The 19,180-nt window shown below is 36.1% G+C and overlaps 1 protein-coding gene across 3 annotated transcripts in view; it reads left to right on the top strand.

Annotated features, from left to right (window-relative positions):
* TTC39B (tetratricopeptide repeat domain 39B) overlaps positions 1-19,180 on the top strand; it is a 77,885-nt gene that overhangs the window by 20,734 nt on the left and 37,971 nt on the right. For 2 of the 3 annotated variants that reach the window (XM_064404791.1, XM_064404792.1), the window contains exon 2: positions 5,321-5,355. Coding sequence is in view for 2 of the 3 variants with exons in the window: in XM_064404792.1 (XP_064260862.1) it covers positions 5,321-5,355 (35 nt within the window). In the remaining variant the exon portion in view is untranslated. Of the gene's footprint in view, positions 1-5,320; positions 5,356-12,313; positions 12,563-19,180 lie in introns of those variants that run through there. The other variant, XM_064404789.1, reaches the window with a different exon arrangement.

Genomic DNA, 19,180 nt, shown 5'->3' with positions numbered 1-19,180 from the left:
TCTCCAAATGTCCTGACTACTAAGGCTATTACAAGGGGGAGGGAAAAGAGGGCTGTGGGAGGACATATTACAATAACATCACTGTACATTTTAACATCCACATAATAATATCTACCTCTTAATTGTGACAGCCAGCTATTACATTACTCATCTATAACGCAATGAAGACCATATGGAAGGTCTTCTGTAGTCTCCGTTCATATTATAAGCATTGTAGGTCAGTTTCTTCTACTCACCCATTGTCTCTTCCCATGGTTGCATGTTCTTCCTGTGTTCAGTATTACCTAGGGAAAAGAGGTTTAATGCATACTCCCACATGCAATGTATATGTTAGTGCTATTTCGGCTGAGTCTGCCAACTTATAGCCAGGGTCAATAGGAAGCCTTTCCTGTAATTTTAGAAAGCTGCTTCTGAGCTTGTCAGCTAAGTTTTATTTAAAATCCCTTAAATCCTGTGGGATGAATCCACGTACATCATGGTAACTTTAACATGAACACAGTGAAAGGCGTGTTACCCTTTCTTTTTGGTTGAGAAAATTTAGACCTCTCAGAGAAGCCTTTTTCTCTTCATGTAGAATTCAGTCACGGAGTTCCAGACTGGTAACTGAGCTTTCCATGGGCAGCTGCAGGCAGTGAATATGTAGGGCAGTATGCCTGAGGCCAGAGACTGGGTTTCCTGTGCATCACTTTCACTTAGCATTGACTGCTTTTTTGAGAAGAAGGATGGTGTGAGACTGAATTACGAAAGACAAAAGAGTAAAAAAGTAGTTAGATGTACCCATACTTGAACAGAAGTTTTGACAAAAACATCTTGAAGTTCATGTGCTTGCTAAATATGCAACTATCTTCATAGATTCCCTTGTTTTGCAATATCTTAATATGTGGCTTTCCCAAGGAGGGCTTTACAGATAAATTTATGGTTTTTCAAATCACTTTAAAACTATTGTTTATTTAATACTGACAAAATAGAGTTGTGACAAGGACAAGTAATGTGATAGAGCAATAGTATTAAATGCTGGGTAGGAATTAATTATTATTTTATGTGGTCTCATTTATCTGTTAAATTAGTAAGGACCCTTACTCATGTTATGTTTGTATTTTTGAGATAACGCTTTTGGTGGGGCTTTGTTTCCTTTGTCCAATCAGTATGGACTCCCAAGTTGTGGCTGGTGTTATCTATATACTATTGGATTTAGTTTATTTAAATAATGATTTCAGTGGGGAGAACCTAGATGCTTCATACCCTACTACTTGGTAGTCATATCATAAATCTGAATTTTAAAAGAATAGTTTAGATTGATTAAACTGGCTTGCTTCACTTGGAGAAGAGCAGTGTTTAAACACTTAGCTTGATAAAACATTTAGTGAACTTAAAACAACAGTTTAGGAGTCATGGGATATAGTCTGAAATTTCCTTAGAGTTGATTTATGATGAATGTGGAAAAAAGTAGAGTTCACATTTGATGCAAGGATTTCTAATAAGCAAGGCAAGAAATTGCTTCTTCTTTCTTCCAGTGCATTAGAACAAAAGTGTAGGTACTGATAGATGTTGTTATATTTGTTGAAGAATCTCCCTTATTTGCTGCTTTTCAGAAGCTTGAGAGTTGAGTGTCTGCTGTGAGTTTCTGCTCTGATTGCTACAGTGCAGGAACTCTTCTGTTTTTCTGCATTAGTACACTGTGTTTATTTATGTCTCTGATTTTCATTTTCTTTGCTTCACAAAACATATTACTATCTCTAAGTTATGTAAACTTAATTGTTTTTAAGCCTGCTGGCATCTTGAAAAGGATACATCATAAAGATTTAAAAAAATAATGCAATTATCAAACAAAACAAAAACTGCGCGATTCAAGGAACGTAATTTTGCGACAGCTTTATTTTGCTAAATCTTGTGCTAATCATTTTTGGAGATCTGTGGAAAAGTCTGAGTCATGCCATCTAGTGGCAGTTTTACATATATTTATATGTTTAAAATTCTTGGATGGACATGTACTCTGGAAAAAGTGCACTAAAAAGCTGTGGACTGCCACATTAACCAGCATTGTATTGAGCAAGACAGTTGTCAGACTGTTTCTCTTGGTGCTAGTTTACATGCTCATGTATTTCTTTTTCTGAGTAGAATGTCTGAAAAAAGGCTTTGTTGTCCTTTTTGTGTATTTAACTACATTTCATATTTCCTGAAGATTTCTGCTCTGTATATGTCCTATGGACAGGATACCATTATAATAAGGACATGTTGGAGCAGGAACTTTGGGACCTGCTGCAGGACAAACCTGGATCAGGTGAAGGAAATGAATGAAGGAATGTATCCACCTCAGCCATGTAAATAATGGAAATGATGTTCTGTGCTAAAGTGTGGAGGTCACATTCAGTCTTGAAGGAACTTGCTCTGGCCAATGCCTGAAAATGCCCTTTGTGCTAAGTAAAAACACTTCCCTTGCATTAAATAGCCTGCTTTGCTGTAGACTGAAATAAACAAGCACCTCTGGAAACTGTTGTGGCTTCTCAGCTGTGTCAGCTGCAACTTGCAGTCCTGGAATGAGCTCTCAAAAATAGAAACTTTACTAGGCTTTAATTGAATGCACAAGAATGTGTCTGTCCGTGTTTTTGGTCTCCTTCCATATGTTGAGGAGTAGATAGACTTTATCAATTACTTGATTTTATTTTTTGTATTGACATATACATACATGTACACATTTATATATTAAATACAGCCTTAGGCCTTTAAGATGCAGTGTATTTTATGTAACACTTCAGTCAATTTTTTTTTTTGATGAATGGGCTTAATTTACAAGTAGATTTTAACAGAGTACTGGAAAAAAGTGAATATGTTCTGAGTACATTTTAAATAATTTGTTTCTTGGTAGGAATGTGATCGCTCCTAGAACTCAGGGATCAGGGAGAAGCTCTTCTGGTTACCTCTGTTTCAGTCCTTTTCTTTACACCTTCGGATGATGTCACTTTTTTGTTGTAATGGACATGGAATGGAGTAGAAAATGGCTGGGCTTCTCTTCTACTGTCCCCAGCTTTTTTCTGAGAGTCTGTAGAGTCAACTGCAAACTTGTGTAAGTCTGTGGAAATGGGACCAAGATACAATTTGAATACTTTCTAATACCCATTTTGCTTGCAGTGGGAATAGGAAGACATGGAAAACTTCAGAAAAAAACTATAGATTGGGTTTTTGGTTTTTTGTTTTTTTTTTTTTGTTGGGGTTTTTTTTAACATAGAAGCTGCCTTCATTTGTGTTGTTTTTGACACCCTTGAGAAGTCCCTTGAAAGGCTGTGACTATGCCTTGGTGTTTGGGGAAAAACACTAAGGTTGTACTTCATCCTTTTAAATGTTTGGACAGCCATTTGAATAGTGTCAATGACAGGAAACTCGGAAGCCACCAGGCAAAGGTGGAGTTTAGGTAGACAGAATGCAAATTCTCGCTCTGTTTCTTTCTGTATGTAGGTGCTGCCCTTGAATGAAGGCTTGAAAGAGCCTGCAAAAGGTTCTCATCACAGATTTTTTATGTGAATTTCCAGCCATTACTATTCTTTATTAAGTACTTGACAGTTTAAAGCACATTAACTTTTGCTTTTCAGGTTTGTTCTCTTAGGAGAAATGGATTTATGCTCAGAAAGCCATGTGTGTTTTGCTTGTTTATTCTGCTGAATTTCTTCTCTTGTTTCCAGAAGTGTCTAAAGGAGGTAACTAATCTTTAGTGAAGGAGTTTATTACAAGACTGGTGACTTCTATCAGTGGCTGGGGTGAGACAAGGGTAACAGAATTTCTGTTCAGGATGTTCCTGTTGGTTTCTATTCAGCTTTTTGAAACTCCAGTTCTCCACAGATCAGGAGGATCATTTAACTGGCTTTTTCTGAGTTTTTAAAATTGACTTTTTCTGAGTTCCTTTAAGCTTCCCCTGTACTTGGTGCTGATGAGGCCACTCTTGAAATTCTGTGTTCTGGTTTAGTCCCCTCATTCCAAGACAGGCAGTGAGATGCTGTGGCATGTATAAAGAAGAACACTGAAATGGTGAAGTGTCTGGAGCACAAATCCTGTGGGGAGGGGCTAAAGGTGTTTAGCCTGGTTTTAGAAGATATTCCAGAGAGTTCTTATGACTCTCTACAGCTAACTGAAAAGGGTTGTATGGAAATGGGGGTTAGTCTCCTCCAGTTATCTTCCTGGGATATGTTAAAAATCTGTTCCATCATGCTTCCAGTTTTTCTTAAGGAAGGAGCAGAAAGCCCACTTACAAGTAGGAAATAGTTTCTGATTGAAAAGTGACTGAGTAAGATAATAAGCAGTCTTTGGCTCAGAAGAGAGGTGAGTTGGATGATACAACAAAAGCTTTCAAAATTTTAGTGTCAAGGAAAGAGTAAGTAGGAATTGATTCTTTACTGGTTTTGAATAAATAAAACTAGGAATTGTTAAACAAAGGTAGCTGGAGCCAGGTTCAAGCAGAAATTCTTACTTTGCACAAAATGGGTGTCAGGCTTATAGAATTCCTTACTAATTTTATAACTCATGAATAAAAAAAAGTCTGTATTTGGGATTGAGGAAATTGGACTGGTATTTGGAACAGAGATCTACTGAAACTCACAAGATGGTCAGACTGTATTTAGGCCTTGAATACCGGGAATTGCCAGAAGCTGGAAAGTGTGAGGTGGAGAGGGATATGTGAGGGAGTACTGTAGCCCATTTGCCATTGCTACATGCTTCTAGAGCCCAATTTGGGAGCTAAGCTGTTCTGCTCATTTTTACATTTGTGGATTTCTTCCTTTATTTCAATTTGAAATTTGAACCTAAGTTGAAAGAGCTTTGAATCTATGTGGAAAGAAACAACTTCTAGATTTCTGAACTAAGTTGTTCACATAACAGCTTTTAATGTGGGAGCTGGATGTATGTGCATGCTATCTGTTGTGCATTCCAGACCTCTTGTATGTACTCTGGCCAGCCTGCATAACAGGTATATGCACAGAACACCTTTTGTTTCATGTGTAGATCATACTACACTACTGAATATGTCACATGTGCTGCACAGACTCCTGAGGCATAAGCCTGAATTGCCTTCTGTGATTTACATGGTGGAAGTTTAGAATCTAAAAAGGAAAAGATCTTTGGTTTAATTCAGCTATAGTCTGATGTAGTAGGCCCATAGGAAATCTCTCTGTGTAATGATTTGCAGTGAAAGCTTAGCAAACTGTCAGTGGAGTGTGACTATTCTGATGATTACTGTCTGTTGCAGAAGCAAGTGCTATCTGGTAATGGTACATTTCTGCTGTGTTACAAAACACATTCACATTAAATTGAAACTTCTTTTTTCCTTCTGCAGGAAAACTTTGAAGATGCCTACGAAAACATCCCTGTGTAAGTAGAATTTTTTTTAAATGTGTATTTGTTGAAACTCCTTATACAGAAATAGAATACTGTGTGCACACCATTCCAGGGAAACGTAATTTTATATGTACTGACTACATTCACATTTTTCAGAACAGTTAAAATCCTCAAGAGTTGAGAAACAGAAGTATGATTAGGTTGATATATGTGATGAAATATTTGTCAACAAATGTGAAAATTTTAAGGAGTTAAACCAGGAAATCTAGTATTTGAGTTGCATACTGACAACTCCTGACAACTCTAGACACTTTTGTGTGGTGAAAATATAGTCACTTAACATTATTAGAAAAATTTTGGGTCATATGTTATGCAAGACCATCTAAACAAGATTTTCAAATGGAAGGTGCTGTGTCTTATAATATACTGCTGCACAGATGTTTTCCCCTAATGAAGTGAGATTGTCACTTCTCTGGTGTAAGATCGCATGCCAAAGCAACACCTTTCTTAAATTGTGATGAAAACACATTATACTGTTTGTAAGTGGTTTTAGTTTTTCTCCAGAATTTTAGAGCATTTTTATGCCATGAAACACATGAGGAAGGGACTTTATTGTTAGGTTGCTAAAACACTTCTAGACCCAGCAGCAGGTTTGGACTGAGCTTCATGGCCAAAACATGCATGGTTTTGGCAAATTGTATTTTACACATTGCCAGACCTTCTGTTTGTATCTAACTTAGAATAGTAAGGTCTGATCTGTGTAGAACTGAGAAAAATTGAAGTTTGTTTCTTGATGCTCAGAAGGAAGCAAGGACCTGGTATGTTCAAGTTGAGAATTCTTTATGATGAAGATTGCTTATTCTTCCTTGACTGCCTTGCAGTTTGTCTGTGATTGGGTAACTTACCTCTTTGGCTGCTGTTTTTTTTTTTTTTTTTTTTTCTTTCTTCAAAGAGTAACTTTGAAATACTGTATGAATATTTATCCCATGTTCATTTGTTCTATGAGAAAGTGGTTTTGTTGTTTTCTGTTGATGTCTGAGCTGGGCATGGTTATTTATTTTTGGCATGCAGAGTTTTGGTTTGTTCTTCCTGAGTGTCTCTTCTGTGTTCATAGCTGTCTTACAGATACACTTTTTATAACAGAAGTCAGGATGTCAGTTTATTCTGGCTGATATTGCTTCCATCTGCAATAAGCATTGTATAGAAGTGTCAATGAAAGATGATAGAGAAAATATTAATGGGACAAAAAATTGTGTTGTTACTTAACATGACATTGAACATAGAGAATGTGTATGTTCTATCTGGGCAGGATTCTTCGCTGGATTAGACTCCCCGTTCTCAAATTCTTTCAAAGATATGGCTATTTAAAAAAATGTTCCTAAGGAACTGAACAAATTCTTGGAATCTTTCTTGAAATGCTTTGATTGTAGTTTTCAAATTATGTTAGTAGTTTGCCTGAGGGAAAGCCTTTTGTAAATCTAATGCCATACTGGTTGTTCCTGACCTTTCCCTATCTGTGAACCAAGAATTGTAGTTTTTTCATTACTATATTTAAATAATGAATGGCCAGAGGTTTAAGCGTCTGGGAAGTTGTCTCTATTTTTTTTTTATTTTGCTCTTGTTAATGTTCACTTTCATAATTTTTCTGTGTCAGTGTTTCATTCTCCCTTATTTTGGATAGGAAGGTGGCATTGTTAGAGCTCTGTGGTGATATGCCTGGCATTGGTTTGAGTGCTTTGTTGCAGTTAGTTATATCCTACTTAATTTAACTAAAAGGAACCTTTTTTTATAGGGAGTTTGGTCAACAAAGACTCACGTTTACTTTTGAGATCAGTTTGGGTTCAGATTCTGTCAGATCATCATGTTGCTTTAGAGGACTGGAAAAGCATGTATAATAACCAGATCTTCATAGTATTTCACACACCACTCTGCAATTCTTAGTGTAAAATATATATAGAATAACATGGCTCTGTATTTTGCACAAATAGATGCTAGTGAATGGTTTTGCTAATCCAACTTGACTTAAACTAGCTTTATTTTTTAAATATTACTGCTTATTGATAGATATCAGATTATGTAGGTTAGATGTTGAAAGGGCAGTAAGTTACTTTAGCATGGTAAAATCCTTCCTTAAATCTCGTGTGCTGGCTGTCATGTCCGAGGGCAGGCCCAGGAGGAAATCAGTCGTTGCTCCAGTGGTTTAAATGTATTAGATTCTCTGTCTAGACTTACTTTTGTCATCTCCTACTCATGGTAGTTACATGTAGTTATATGTAGATGTAAACAGTCACTCCAAAACATGTAATGATCACAAAATACTTGCTTTGTAGAAACATGAAGAAACCTTTAAATAGAGTTATTTACTGTAAATTTTGTTCATTGGTACTAAAGCTGACTATTACAGTAGGTCACTCTCCTGTTTTACTTAGGGCAAGCACTAGCATTTAATATCTTCTCTGCCAACAAAAGTAACTGAGTTTTCAAAGCACTGGTTTGATAGTAACACTTGATAGACCATTTTCAACCTTCCAAAGATAGTAGGTGGAGTATATGTCAAAGTAAATTCACCATTACCTGTTTGTGTTAACTCAGAGATAGCTTGATTGGCATATTCTGTTGTAAAGGGAACTGACTAACTAGAGACAAACTGTGATTTCTGTTGTGGAAACTGAAGCCTCTGACAAGAAGTTTTATGTTGGTAGCCTGCTTTTTACCATTTTTGCACTGGAGTGTCTGCTTCCAAGTTTTGGGCTGGGTGGATGTGTTTGACTAAGTAACCTAATTCCTGCCAAGCATCTACAGGTACAAATGTATGTAGATGGAACAGATTTTTGTGTAGTTTATTCTTTTATTTAATGCTTACTAAAAATGTCTCATCAATACCTAAATCTTACTGTGGAAAAACTACAACTTTAATTTCAGTCTGACCGAACAAGATAATTCTCTACTTCCTTTGATTTTTTTCAAAATATTTCTGCTGCCTTAATTTTTACTCAAATAATTCTGAAAATCTCTTTGTAGAATGCTGATATTCATGTTTTCAGAGTGTAATTTTCTAAATTATATTGTTTTCAGCTTTACAACTAGATTGAAAGTGGTTTGAGTTGTCAACAGTTTTTAACCATCACTGTATTATGCTTAGCATGTACTGACCTTCCCATTGCTATTTTGATTTCTGTATGTATTTTATCCTCTGAAGTTGTCAATTTGTTTAGAACATGTATGAAATACTCTATCCATCCTATTTTACTTCCTTAAAATGTCATCTCTATGTGAAAGGAATAAGTAGCCATCAAGTTGTTTTGTTCGTCCATGCAATCTTCCTTAGATTGCCATGCAGTCTTTATCTCAAAGAGAAAGGCAAATATAGTGCCATTATTTACTAACCCAATATCAGAGGCTTATGTAAATGAATAGCAGCATTTAGAGCAATGATTATGATATGTATTATGATAGCTGTGTGGGTATGAAGATGCTCTGTAGTTGTCTTTGAGAAGAAACACAATAGTCTGCCTGACTGCTGCAAGCAGCTCACGTGCAGAGGAAGTCTTCATGTTGTGCTATTTTTATAGAATTTCAGACACCAGACCCTGTGTTATGTCATCAGTGGAAAGATAGAGAGATCTCATTTAAACATGTTTAAAACATTAAGTATTGGAAATGTGGGAGCTTGCATTCGTAAGCAAAGCAGACAGATGATTTTTGATCAAGAATGGAACTCCTGGGGTTTTTTGTCTTTATCAATTTCAGCAAAAAGAAACATGCTTCATCGATTCTCTTTTGCATTTTCTTTGGCTACCCGAAGCTGTTTACTGTTAATCCTTGATCCTGCCAAAGCAGCTCTGTGTGGTATTACTGGGGTGATAGATTAAGGGCCAGAAGTGTTTAAGGAAGTTAGAGCAGGTTATCCTTGTAATCTTAGATGTGTAGTTAAGATTTCAGTTTACACCTGCACATGTGAGTGTTTTGTCAGTGAATGAAATTGAACAGTTAAGGAAATGCCTCTAAATTAAAATTTTAATTCAGGGAGCCAGTAACTTTTAGGAACACTTCCTGTCTTCATAACTTCAACATCACATTTTTGCATTGTCTTGAGGTGGTGACAAATAGCTGTGACAATTTAAATGATCAAAATTTTATTTTCTTATGTTTGTCCCTCAAGGTTAGTGGAAAAAAGTTCCAGTAAAGGCAGTTTTTGTGTCTAGAAGATAATATTTTCATGGCTGCATAAATATAAAAGTATGACACACTAGCTACTCTGTATTGTGAGTTTCAAGATCTGAAAGAGCAGTAATGGTACAGCAGCCTTATCTCTCTAATTTTTCCAGACTCGAAACAGTTCTAAGATTATACATTTTTAAATATGGAGAAGTTTCCATTGGTTACACATTTTTGTGGTTACACATTTTCATGTGTAAACACCTGTTTATTCCCACTACACCTTTTGCCTGTGCTGTAAGATTTCTTTTTTTCAGTATGCTTGTATTTCAGTAGAAGACTTCAGGCCACATTGTGCTATTGTTTATATTGGTACCTTCTGTTCACTTTGAAATGTGCATTTCCACTTGTGTTCGTAGCTCTTTAGAAAGTGAGGAGGGGAGGTAGACAAAACCCCAGAGTCAAACAAACCATTTCAGAGACATTGTACAAGAAGTGCCGAAAACTCTGCATATTTTCCACCCTCTGTTATTCTTTTTGCAAGCCTTTGCTGAAAGGCTGGTGCACAAAAAAGATACCACAGCATGTTTTTCTGTTATCCCGTGTTCACCAAAAGTAATCTGTCTTAATTGAGCATAAATATTTCCTTGCTGTTCTGTGGCTGTTCTTTCGTTACAAATTAATTAACACTGTGGCTTTAAATTCACTTATCTTTAGGGTGGGACTTTCTGGAGACTTCTGGTATTTATTTAAGTGTTGTGTTGGAATCTTGATATTATACTGGAATACATGATCAGAACTGTGTTTTCTTTCTTTAAAGGTCTTTCAGGAAAGTATTGTTTGTTCTCTGCTTTAATAAAGATTGCATAATAATTAAAGATTGCATAACAATACAACACTAGTTGTAGCCCTGAAGCTCAGGAATTGCCTTCTCTGAGTAACTTCTGAAACTTGGAAAGTGATGTAGACTTTTGGATTTGTGGTACAACCATTAAGATGTAAGTGCTTTAGATAAGAAAATGGAAAGATGAGTTTTAACTCGTCAATGAAGAAAGAGAATAAATTGGTCAGAATTTGTTGAGAAGGAGGATTGTTTTTAAGGACAACAGATTGAAACCCATATTTTCCTGTTTGTTTATTTTAAGGTATCAAAAAAAAAGTCATGTTTTTTTAATAGTGTTGCTCTGGTTGTTTGATTTGGTTACATCATGTCCACCCCTTCCTTCCCTTCCCCTTCCCTAATGATTAAATGCTGTCACAGAGTGTTTTGGGAATCAATCTTTGTGGAAGGTTTAGTGTATGTGTATTAGTTCATTTTCCTTTAAGTCAGTCCAGGGGAAAACGTTTGAACATGGGCTGATATTTGCAGACAGAGAGTTTGTTTCTGTCAGCTTTGTGGAAATGTTCTCCTAACTCACTCAGCTTTTTCTAGAAAGTTTCTGAGCCATCAAATGTGGACTGTCTGAACCTTATGCTGTGTTAAAAACAGAACACTGTATGTTTTATGGGGAAATTGAGTTGTCTTCTTTGTGATTGGGCAGTCTTGACTGAAATTTGTCTATTCTTCATGTGTAGGCATGGTCACAGAAATCCTGGCATTTTACTTTCCCTGCCCCTAATATTGTTAGCATATTAACTGACAATATGCATAAGCACTTCTTCAAATAGTGGAGAACTTGGAGATGTATCTCTGAACTCCTTGGTCTTTAACACTGCTGGGTCAAGCTTTATGGAAAAGGTAGAATGTCCCGATTTTAAAGATGCTGTTGTCTGTAAATTACAGATGTCAATCTCATCTCTTTGAAAGGTTTATGAAACCTTTTTCACCCTGCTCATAGCCCTGGGTTCCCATAGGTGTTGTAGAAAATACTGTGCAATTCTTTCCTAGTATGTTACACATAAGAATGTTTTAACAAAAGTAAATTGTTTAAATAAATTGGTTTGAAGTATTACTGCTGATACTTATTTCACATGCACCTGAAATAAGTAAATGGAAACCTGTGGTTTCCTGCATTTTGCTTTAGAAGATTTGTTTGAGCCATTTTTGTAGTAAATCTCAGTTCATAACTAAACACAGCTAGAACTAGGTACTATTAGTTCAGTTAATACAGCTTTAGAGAATACCTTTTGAAGGTAATAGTGGAGGACATAGTTTAATTTTCTGCTGCTTAGCTCCCATGTTCTTAGCTTTCATCATATCTCAAGAGATTAGACTGAAGGGGATAAAACTATCTATGTTGTAGCTTTTTGCTTTTGAACTCCTGCTTTCCTCTGTTGCAGATGATATTCATGAAGAGAACTGTTTTTTAACAGCTCTCTGTGTTAGTGATTTGTTTTGGTTATAGAACTCTAGATAAAAATTTGGATTTCTGGGGGAAAGAATGTTGAAGGGTTAATTTTTAAAAAAAGTGATGTTTGAGTACTGTCAAATAAAGAAAATCAAGCATGAGCTAATTAGTTTTCTTCAGTGTTCCTTGCTATGAACTCTCATATATTTGATCTGGTTTTCCTGCAGTTGCTTTAACATACTTTACTGCAGTTTCATTAGCATACTTTTCCTTTTCTGTCTGACTTTGATTGTGTCTTTTTTTTTTTTTTTTTTTTTTTGTGCTCAAGAAATACAAAGGTGACTCCTTTTTGGTCTTTAAATATAAATTACTTTGCTTTCCTTATGTCTCCATTTTCCCGTTGCAGTTAGGAGTGATGGATTAGAATTAGGCTGCAGCACAGATTGGTAGAATCTCCCAGCATCCACTTCCTGCAGAGGCATCAGCTTCCAGCATTGACTGTAGCTGCTGCCACTCTCACTGACATTTCTTTTGAATTCGGCTATGGAGAGTGCCTCTGTTGCCAGGTGCTGGCATGGAAACTTTTATTCTTTTTGCTTGATAACTCATTAATGAAACCTCATGGATATTGAGAAATAAAACAGAATCACTTTTCTCTTTATGCTTTTCTTTGTCTTTTTGCCTTTTTTTTTTTTGTGTGTGTGTGTGCACACGGTAGAAAAGAGTGAAAGAAGCAGCACTTATTTTCACACAAGGACTGTATTTATATACCTGAAGTTAACTGAATTAATCCTGTAAGTATATTATCTCTGCCTAATAGTTCTTGAAATCATTTATGTGGTAGTAAGATTTATGGTATTTTGTGTGTGAAAATTTGCTTTAGAATGTATGTCAAAATACAACATTGTTTTTTTAATATAGATTTTCTTGAAGATGAAGGAAAAAGTATATATTCACAGTGTGATTATGAAATAATTGTTTCTCCTCTGCACTTTGCAGTGGTGAACAATGCTTTTAGAGAGCAGAAGCTTCTCTGCTGATGTCAGTGCTTAATCAGCTCAGATACTGTAGGTTGTAGAACACTGCAAGGTGTGTATTTTGGGATACCATTCTTTAAAATGTGGTAATTTAAGGACGGTATCAGACTTAAAGCTACTTTTTCCCATTTATAGACTATGTCTTCTGCTCCTGGTCGCTGTGCTCGTTTAACCATTTGAGGTTATATAATTTTTACTTAAACGTAAATAATTTATTCCATGGGATGCAGTGCAGTGCTTTCAAAGTATTGCATGTTAAGTATAATGCAGTGTGCTTTTCGAGACTTTAGTTATTTCAGAATACTTCCAGCATAGGCTGTAAGTTCACTATGTAATAAATTCAAATAATTTGGTTTGAAGTTTAGGACGAGTGTCTTGCTAGGATCATGGTGTCCTAATTGTCTCTTTGGATCTGGGCCAGTATTTGTGTGACGCAGTGTTAGTCCCATAAACATCTGGCCTGATCTGGTGTCCTACTTGCAGCACGATCTTTATTTTTTCCCATAGCAATATAAGTGATATTTTTCTCCATTTAATGTAAAACTGCTGGTGAGCTGTTATTATTATTCATATATGCTAGCTCTTCAAGGAGGTTCTTTCTCAACCTATTTTCTTGTCAGCATGCCTTATCTGGACCTACTTTCTAGCAGAAATGTTGAACAAATCAAAATTATATATTTTTTATGGTGAACATCTACTTGTCGGTATCTACATGCTATATATTAAGTTTTGGCAGTATAACTCTCTGCCATATTCATATTTTTGTACACCGTATTGCATGCATTGACCTCAGCTTGATTATGTGATACTAATTAATCTGATAAGGAGTATGCAACATAGCAAATTGTCAGTTTACCTGCAAAGATCTTATGTTAAAACTTACACCTAAAAATATTGCCTAACCACTGATTTCCAATAAATAAATCTGATAATCTTTTACACTGCTGTTAAACAGAATAGGAATTAGTGTTAAACAGAATAGGAATTTAGAATAGAAATAGTAAATTGGATTTTCCTTCTACCTGCAAACCAATACTGAAACTTACTTGATTTTTCTGCCTTCTCAGGCAGACTGTGGTCAATTCTAAATGCCTGTGATCTGATTGTTTTGTTGGCAGTTTTTAAGTTTACATATATTTAGGGTCAAATTCTTGCTGGAGTGGCTTGATAGACTTAAATAGGATTCTTTTTTAATCATTTTAGTGATCAGATGAACTGTGTATACCTATTCAGGTGGGAAAATAGTAACCTAAGGAGTTGACATGTCTTGCATTCACAATATGGCTTATTGGAAATTTGGGTTTTGCTTTTTGTCCTTCTGCAGTGCAGTCTTGCTGTTGAACTTAAGAACTTGTCATATAAAGCTGCTGATGTTTCTTAGATGATAAAAAACCACCTGACTTGAAATAAATTGATTATTGGCTTACTGAATCTGGATAATGATCAGTCAAAAACTGGAACATTTGGCTATGCTCATGTTTCTTTTTAAAAATACAAATAAGATAATAAAGTGGCTTGAAATGTAGCCTCTGTTATTTTCAGAGTAGTAGACTCTGTTGGCAATGGTGAGCCAGCAAGATGAGCTTTGTCTTGGCGCTATATCCTGTGACACCTGAGATTCAAGCAGATGGTCAACTTTGCCTAGATTTTCCTCCTTTGTGCTTATTCTGTTGCTTTGTTGCACCCATAGAGTAATATGTGAGGATACACCAATCAGTATTTTCTTGTGGCGTTCAGATGCTGGGTAGAGATACGTAGATAAGCAAATTACGTGTTTTTAATAAGACAGACAACCAGGAAATTTCCTTGTCTCATCATCCATCCCCTCCCCCTCAGTCACTGAAATATTTGGCAGCTAAACCTCTTGATCACTTTCTTGTAGTCAATTGTTAGATTCTCATGAGGCAGCACTGTGGGTGCTGGGCTGCTTTCTGACTGGAAGGCAGTCCAGTACATGCCCTCTTAAAGCTGGAGATTGCAAACAAATCTTACTTGCAGAATGTAAAGCAAATAAACATTCATCTCCTGACACATGGTGATCTAACATTTAAATTTCAAGGTCAGATGAGACATCTAGGAAGGAATTTTTGTTTGTATAGAAAGGTTTTGTTTGTTTGGTGGTCTTTTAATGCATTTCATTTGTAAGACAGCATTACAAATGCAGCAGCATTACTGCTGCTGTGAGCAGTAATAATTCCTAAAATAGAACATTGTCACTTGTAGGTAAATCTGTTTAGTTTAGAAGAGTTAAGACTGAGACTTGTAGTTCTAAAAAGAAAAAGTGTTTGCCCTCTCTTCCTAAAATACTAGCAGGTTTCCCCTAGACTGAGCTTCTTGTCTGTAAGACAGAGCTGTATCTGCCATCCTTGCCCTTGCCTTGTTGTTACATTACATGTAACATTATACCTGTTAATGTATAGCAATGGATCAATTCAAGTCTTCTCTAGAGAAATTCCAGTACTCTATGAAAAGCTATCAGCCTCACCTTTTTTTGACAATGCTAAGGTATACATAAAAATCGTTAAGTCATTCTCAGCTGAGCATATTATTTTAATAACAGTGGGTTTTTAATAGGAGCAGCTATCTCCTTTTTTCTCCCTCAGTTACCTTTTCCCTTATCTGTTTTTCTGAGAGCTCCAACTCCTTTTCCACAGCTCTTTGTTTTGAAAAATAGTTTTTGATGCTGTCTTTTAATGTATACAAATGTGTAATATCAGCTAGCTACTGTTTCATTTTGCTCTGAATCATCTTTTCTGCCACAGCTGTAAGGTGAGGGAGAAGAAATCATTTTACAAATCCTAACCCAACAATAAACAAAACCCCAAAACAATGAAACAAAACCCCCAGTGCTATTAAAGGAAAGGTAAATGCCCTAGTGGTTAGTTGGCTTGATCATTGAAAGGATTTTATAGGCAAGTCCATTGGTATTGCAGCAATGATCCAGAAGTTCACTGATGAAGATACAACTAGCTGGCTAAATGCTGCTATCTCATAGGCAGGTAGTGTTGAGGAGGGAGGTGCAACAACACTGATCTGAATTGCTTTCTACCATGGTGTTTGCATCGTGTGCATATTACCAGCTCAGTGGGTAGATAGTTGTCCGCAGAATTTCAAATGGAAGGTAGTACCAAGGAAGGGCTTGGGTAATAACAATGCTGTTTGTCTCTCGCTGCTACAGAATAAGATTTCAAATACAGTGTAAGGAAGTCCTAAGGGAGGAATAAGTGAAAATATGTGTGTTACCCTGATGATTTTGCCTGAATACCAAGCTACATAACCTAATGTAATTTAAACTAAATGACCGTTTGGGGGATGTTTTGTTTGTCAGTTGTATGTTTTCTGGTAGGGCTTTTATTTGTTTGTTTGTTTCTTTATTTTTGAATTTGCCTGATGTTGGATACATTTTATTATGGTGATCTTTTAAAGTTATTTCTGCCTGTTTGCAAATTTGGCTAGCAGAGTTTTGCATAGTTTTGCTGCCAGTTGGGTTTTTTAAATGAATGTTCAGCATACACAATATTGCATGCATTGGTGAAGTTCTGGAACAGTGAAGACAGTGAGCCTTCAAAGGAATAAAGTCTGCCTTGCATTGGCAAGAAATTATTTTTCAGTGCTTGCCATAACTATTTTATTTACCTAAAATTCATGCTTCTCATAAGAAGGGGTATATGCATCATGAATGCAGAATTTGCTGTGGAGGTGTGACTAGTAGATTTAATACCTGGGTAAAATAAGTTAGTATTTATTATGCTGACCAGTTGACTGAAGTTTTCAGATTTTCTGTATTAATAGTAATAGCCTAGGACAGGAAATGCTTTATATAAGTTGCAAATAATTTCATATGCCTAGTGGTGTGCCTTAAGGCCATTTTCTTATGGCATTTAGACATTTTTTCATTGTGTGATCATAAGTGGTGTTGAACACTGAGTTTTAGATTAAATGGTAAAAGTTTGCAACAATTTTTCTGTTTTTGTTAAAAAAAAATATTGATCACGTGATCCTATATTTCTCCAGGATTATTTTAAACTAATGCGAAAGGTTTAAGAATCCTTTTTGTTCGTAAACTGGATGCGATTGACCACTTAAAAATATTGTGATCCCTTTAATTCAAGGATGTAATATGCTTTCATATCTTTCCAGCAAGAAATGTTCAACTGTGAGACAGGTTACTCAATTTGGTTCTGCATTTCTGAATTATTCTCCGGTGAAAGGTATACCTATAGGCAAAATAATAGAATTTCACCTTCATGAGTTTTGCCTAATGGCCCCTTCAGAGGCTGAGTCCTGTACCTGTCCAACAAGATACTGAAAGACATATGCCAGCTCTAGCATAGTGTGGGATTGAGGTATGTGTGCAGTTTCTTCCACATGTCAGTAGTCCCTCAGAATAATGCATGTTCATGAGAATTCCTTAGTTTGAGACTTGATACAGGAATTGTTCCTAAAGTTTGTGCATGCTTGTATTTGTTTAAAACCAAATCATATGGAAGTCTCTCACTTGTGAGATGCAAGAGTAATCCCTTGTATAAGAAAATCCAACACAACTAAAAAGCTGTTTGCTTTTTTTGAACATTTCCTGTATGTGTCAGTGGATTGCATTACTTTCAGCCATCCTTTACTAAACAATATAGAACATAAAATGTAGACCTAACAGAATATCTCAGTAGGATTTTGCAACAGGTTATTTTGCTTCATTTCATGATGCTCTTGGTGGGCATTTGCCATGAGAACTAGTGCAGCCCACTGCTCTGTGGTAGGTAGCTATTACTCCTACAAGTATCTCACCTTCTGTTTGGTTACTTGTGTTGCAACTTTATAGCTGTGCAGTTGACTAATAAAAGTGATAGCAGCTAATACTGTCCTTTAAGAAAGGATTGAAACTAAATTTTGGCACAGCACTAGACAGAAAACTGGAGTATTACTATTGTCTTGTATATGAGTGATGCATAAGAGGGATAAGACGCAAAAGCCATTTTTCTTTTCAAATTATGAACTTAGTGGTGAGAAGTCCAGTGCTTTCAAAACATGAAGAAAGTTATTTGAAGAAATATTTCCATATAGCAGAAGTAATATTTGAGTTGTCTGTATGATTGGTCAGATACAGTGAATACACATAAATGTATGCTAGTCTTTATGTGAAAATCCTTTGAAATCTTTGCAGTTGCTAGCTGTGCATATAAAAACCTCTAATGCAGCCTTAAAATAGTTATTTCAAGGACAAAACATCAGGAAAAATGTTCACAAGGAGATAAGCAATCCTGCAAACATTTCAGACATAGGAGACTGTCCTGTATTTGGATGGACATTAAATAGGTACTTAGAACCATACTTCACTGGTGTTTCTTTAAATAAACATGGTAGAGATGTTTCCTCTTACTCATAGACACATAGTTTGCATTTTCTACTTACAGTTTATTGAAAGAATATGAAACCTTACAGAGGAAAGGTGTTGAATCATAAGAGGAATTGACACATGTTAGTGAAAGATAAAATAGTCAAAGAAAATAAAAGATATGGGGTTTGTACTGGTATTTTACAGAGCTAGGCAGAAAGTGTCTCTGCCACAGTAAAAGATGACTCTTTCCACTTCACTGAGACTGAAGCAACAGTAGACTATGACAGGACCTCCACTGTTTGAATGCTTGAGGACTAAGAGAAATCAACAACAAAGAACCTGCTCATTAACAATTTCCTTTTTGCTTAATGTATGATTTTTAAATGTTGCAGAATTAAGGATGTTAGTATTCTTGTCCTAGTGACACACAGGTAATCTGAAGCATAGTTTAAAATTAAAACACAGCAAAAAGAATTATGTCAGGAACAGACTTTCACTGCTGTAATACAAGGTGTTTGGGTCATTTCAGTCTAAAAAAAGAGTAGCAATATGGTGGTGACAGTTTTTCAAATGTTTTAGATCTTTGTTATATAGTAAAACCAGGTGAGAGGACATCAAGTGCATTTTGGCAATGTAAAGTTATGGAAGACATTAACATGAAGTGATGATTTAATATATCTGTGATATGTAAACTGTGACCTTTGATACTGTAGTTCTAGTACAGCTTTTGATGTTGTCTGGGGGAAGTCTTTCAAGGAGACTGGGAGTGAAGCGGTGCGCCTCAGTGGGTTCTTCTGAGAGTGACCAGCGCTTTCAGGGTCCAGAGCACACTTTCTACAATGGCTGACAAAAGAGTTAAAGGATAGGTCTTTGTTTGGAGATCCGAAAGCTGTTTATTGTTTTGAAGGTGGTCCAGGGATAAAGACGAACTTGGGCACAGAGTTTTATACGGGGGAAAAAGAGGTAGATCTGAGGGTCAAGGACCAGTGGGAACAGGTGAAAGTAGTGCAGAGGAGGGACAATCAACCAGGGGAATCAAA

The sequence above is a fragment of the Passer domesticus genome, chromosome Z (assembly GCF_036417665.1).
Source record: "Passer domesticus isolate bPasDom1 chromosome Z, bPasDom1.hap1, whole genome shotgun sequence".
In the NCBI taxonomy this organism is placed as follows: Eukaryota; Metazoa; Chordata; class Aves; order Passeriformes; family Passeridae; genus Passer; species Passer domesticus.
This window is presented reverse-complemented; position numbering and strand designations above follow the sequence as displayed.